The following is a 4,480-nucleotide window of genomic DNA, read 5'->3' on the forward strand; positions in this document are numbered from 1 at the left end:
CAGAGAGAAAGAATCGTGTGCAAATAAGAACATCCATCTTTTGATGTAGCAAAAAAATAGAATAAAAAACATTATCCGGCAAAACAAATACACATGCTCTTAAAAACAAGAGTATTTGTCTATTTGTTTTCGATACAAAACATCAAGAAATATTCAAATAAGCAAGAATAGTAAATTACTAATGAATTACATAAATAAGTGCAAGAATACTTTCATATAAATAGCAAAATAAAAATAGAAGAAACAGAAAGCATCTATTAAAGAGCACAATGTGTTCACATTCAAATTCCAAAGGTAGTTAACAACATGTTGCAAAAAAATATGTATCAAATCAAGTCTAAAAATTAGAGTTCACTTAGAAACACAAACAATTGACCTTAAGATGACAGATTTTGCACGTTAGTAGGAAAGTCTGACTCAAGAATAGAAAACGTGACTACGATATTTAATATCATTTGTTGATGAATAATATAAACAGAAGTAACAAATATTATTAAGATTGGAATGTTACTTTAAAGGTATATAATATATTCCACAGTTATTGATCATAATAGTATAATAAAGGAAAATGTAACATTTTAACCACTAAATAACTACTTACTTTTGAGAGAAGATGTTTAGCTAAAATTCATCTATTAAATAAGCTTACTGAGTATTACAACCAGTTTTTGTAGTAACATTTGTCATCTGAAATAATTTACCAGCTAAGTAAAGTATCGAAAGCACTATTCGTCAAATTGAAGAAAACAATGAGATAAGATATATTACATAACGGTGTACTGAATACACTTTTTAGTTAATACAGAAATAACACTTGTCATTAAAGAGAGCTTACCTGTCATAATACTGGTTAATTTGGTATTATGAAAGTCTAGTGTCAGTTTGTTGAGCTTATTGGTCATAGCACTCATTAATTTGTTATTATGAGACACGTAATAAAAAACATTTTGAAAATGTAAAATGATGTAGGGATGGCATTGCCAAAAAGAATGCAAACGAGAATATAAGGATGATACAGCTAAACATAGATCATCCCTACATGACTTTAAATATTAAAACTTAATGTGACACTGTTTCACTCTGTAACCAAGCTTTTTAAAGGACCACCAGATATTTGTGAAAAAAAAGCCAACTTCAAGGGGCAATGATAACATCGTTTACATTAGAATTATATTGTTGTCTTTTAATCGCTACTAGTTATTACGACTAAGCGATGACATCGTGTACTGCCAAGAAAAGCATAGGGTGGATTTAGGCTCAAACTGACGTTAGGGATAAAGTAGTTGTAGAGTTATTTCGACTGAAACTGGTTGGTCACTTTCTTGTTTGGTATCTTAGCGATGGTTTCTTGCCTTGTTTTTGGGCTTGTTGGGTAGAAGAATGAAAGAAATGAGTGACAATAATCTTTTAAGGTAAAAACGCTCTCTAGCTGTTGCTATTTAGCGTGCATATTTGTATTATGCCTATCGAGTATATTGGCTATCCATACATAAAAGAGTCTACCGACTCTATGATAAAATTGTCAGTTTGTAGAGTTCATTTGTCACAACAATCGTTAATTTGTATAATTTACTGCATAAGGTCATAACACTTGTCATTCTGAAATTGAGGTCATAATGAATCATAACTTCTTATTAAAAATAAATTTGTTACCTTTGAATAACTAAATTTTTTCTTTAATATTTTTCCTTATCTAGCGCTCACCTGCTCATTTGCACGTGTATAGAAGATGGCCAGCACGTAGACAGCACAGACAGGAGGCGCAAGATAACTGGTGACGCTTTGAATGTAGTGAAAAAGTTGACCACTTTGGTCATTCTGGATGATAGGAATCCACAAGATACTGACCACTACTAGCACCAACACAAATGTTCTAGATAGAGAGATGAACAGCTATTTAAATAATAAACTGTTTCAACGGTTTGTCGTATTAAATACTACAACATTTATAGAGGGAATTAAATGTCACTCACATTTCCTTATCTATGGTTCAATAAGAAGTAATTTCAAAATAGTTCTTTTTTTTTCATGACATTTTATTTATTATTGAAGTTATCTTAATATACATGGATAGAGTTGGGATACATAACACAGCTGTAGTAGAATAAGGAATTGTTTAATCTACGGAATGTTGATTTTACATTGAAAGTAGAACTTTGCATGTACGATTGCACAAAAGAGGATGAAGCATATTATCAGAGTAGATGTATTTTACATTTTAAACATGAATAGCTCTTTTATGACTTGAAGGGAATTAAACAAGTATTAAATCAGAGCAAAAACATATTTTTATTGATCTGTATTCACATTTTGAAACTTTATATCTTTAACATTTTAAGAAAATTGCGTTTGAATCTCGATATTTAGATATTTTAAGACGTTAGGCTTTAAGTATTTAAAATTATCAGAAACCTTATGCGATACATGAGACTACACGACCAAGGTTCAGGATCCAAAGATAACGGTTATAGATATCATCAGAAACCTTATGCGATACATGAGACTACACGACCAAGGTTCAGGATCCAAAGATAAGTGTTATAGATATCATCAAAGATATTCAACTGATGAAATATATTCTAATCATTTCATACCACTATTAGAACAGTATATTAAATTAGCTACATTATTTACTTGTTTAATTTTTAGTTCTGATCTACGTAATTAACTTGCTTCGATCAGAAATTATTCATGATCCCGGTCAGTCAGATATCTACCCAAGATTACAGTTTCTCGCTGGAAAAAAATCAAAATTTGAAGATCATTTTTTGCGCGGAAAAATACCATAAAAACCGAATAACACTGCCGTATGTAAAAAAAATCAGCTGTTTCGAAATAAGTTTTTCATTTTTGCGCGTCGAAAGTATGACAGAAGTTACGAGAAGGCCAATGCCAAGTGAAGAACATAAATACAAAGAGAAAGGAAGCTGCAAAAGCTGTGAAGTGTGTTTACATTGTGATCCTCCAGTTATATGTAGAGCCAGATTATCCCGCAAAGTAAACTTGGAATATTGAAAACGATACAAAAGCCAGTAAAAAGTAGAAAGAGCAAGATGTTCTTATGTAAATTTGTGCTGAATAGTGTTTCATTACAAGATTTGGACACTGAGATTGAAGACGTACTAGAAGAAAACTAGAAACATATTCATTCTCACTAATTATGTATTGAAATTAATTGGTAACATCATTGGAACTAAAAATAACTCTATAATCAAAGCATTCCGAATCTTTCCTTTGATTTTCTGGGAAGTTGGGAGGTAACCGATCGTTTTCGCTTATTTCTCCGCGACCAGACAGGATTTTTAAATTCTGAAAGTTGCTATCGTCTTTTTAGGCCATTCCACACATGTTTGTTTTGAATTTCACGCATAGCTACACGAGGGCTATCTGCGCTAGCCGTTCCTAATTTAGCAGTGTAAGACTAGAGGAAAGGCAGCTAGTCATCACCACCCACCGCCAACTCTTGGGCTACGCTTTTAACAATGGATAGTGGGATTGACCGTCACATTATAACGCCCCCCCCCCCCCACGGCTGAAAGGGCGAGCATGTTTGGTGTGACGGGGATTCGAACCCGCGACCCGCAGATTGCGAGTCGAGCGCCCTAACCACCTGGCCATGCCGGGCCGGCCCGAGATGTAAACACCGATATACTGGATCTTCCACTAGTAGGCTTTGCTGGCGTAAAATAAGCATTACGAAGTTAATAACTCCAACTATTACGGTATTGCCATTAACTGTTTGAGAAGATTTCATATTGCACAGATTGGTTAGCTTTCTATCTTATTTTACGAGCCCGTGAAAAGTTAGAATATTTTGCTGTTAATATGACGAAACCACTTTTAAACACAGACGATAAATATTTTATCAGTGAACTGATAGTTTCGTTTCATAGAAGGTACAAGACAATCCAACTAGTCTAGTTCAACAAGTGTAGTTAGTAATACTCCATATTAATAATGTGTGTAAATTCTGAAGAAAACACCAAAGTACATAATGAGTCTACTGAAGAGAATTTGGATAGTAATACGTTGTAATACTTTGTGTAATTTCAAGGTCAGTAACTTAGTTCCTGAATAACTGAATTCATTAAAATCACAAACTGTAAGATCATTTAACAGAATTCAAGTTTTGAAATGAAACATTAACAGACAATTTTGTTAAACCTTTTTTTTGCTCTTCAACATAAGTAGAGGTAGATATAACAATTTAGGTTTCTTCTAGCATTGCTTTCCCGTGAGTGTTGTCTTGAAAAATGTTTCTTTCTTCCCTATCTATAAACACGTCTTAGAGTTTCTTCTAGCATTGCTTTCCCGTGAGTGTTGTCTTGGAAAATGTTTCTTTCTTCCCTATCTATAAACATTTCTTAGAGTTTCTTCTAGCATTGCTTTCCCGTGAGTGTTGTCTTGGAAAATGTTTCTTTCTTCCCTATCTATACACCTGGAAAAAAGTTAAGCACCCCCAAATATTTTTCAGGATTGC

General features: G+C 33.2%; 1 protein-coding gene across 1 annotated transcript in view; it reads right to left on the reverse strand.

Moving 5' to 3' along the window:
* LOC106464636 (sodium/glucose cotransporter 4-like) overlaps positions 1-4,480 on the reverse strand; it is a 60,556-nt gene that overhangs the window by 8,999 nt on the left and 47,077 nt on the right. Inside the window, exon 12 of the mRNA XM_022392381.1 lies at positions 1,705-1,873. Coding sequence (XP_022248089.1) covers positions 1,705-1,873 — 169 coding nt within the window. The remainder of the gene's footprint in view (positions 1-1,704; positions 1,874-4,480) is intronic.

The sequence above is a fragment of the Limulus polyphemus genome, unplaced genomic scaffold (genome assembly GCF_000517525.1).
Source record: "Limulus polyphemus unplaced genomic scaffold, Limulus_polyphemus-2.1.2 Scaffold1706, whole genome shotgun sequence".
NCBI lineage: Eukaryota > Metazoa > Arthropoda > Merostomata > Xiphosura > Limulidae > Limulus > Limulus polyphemus.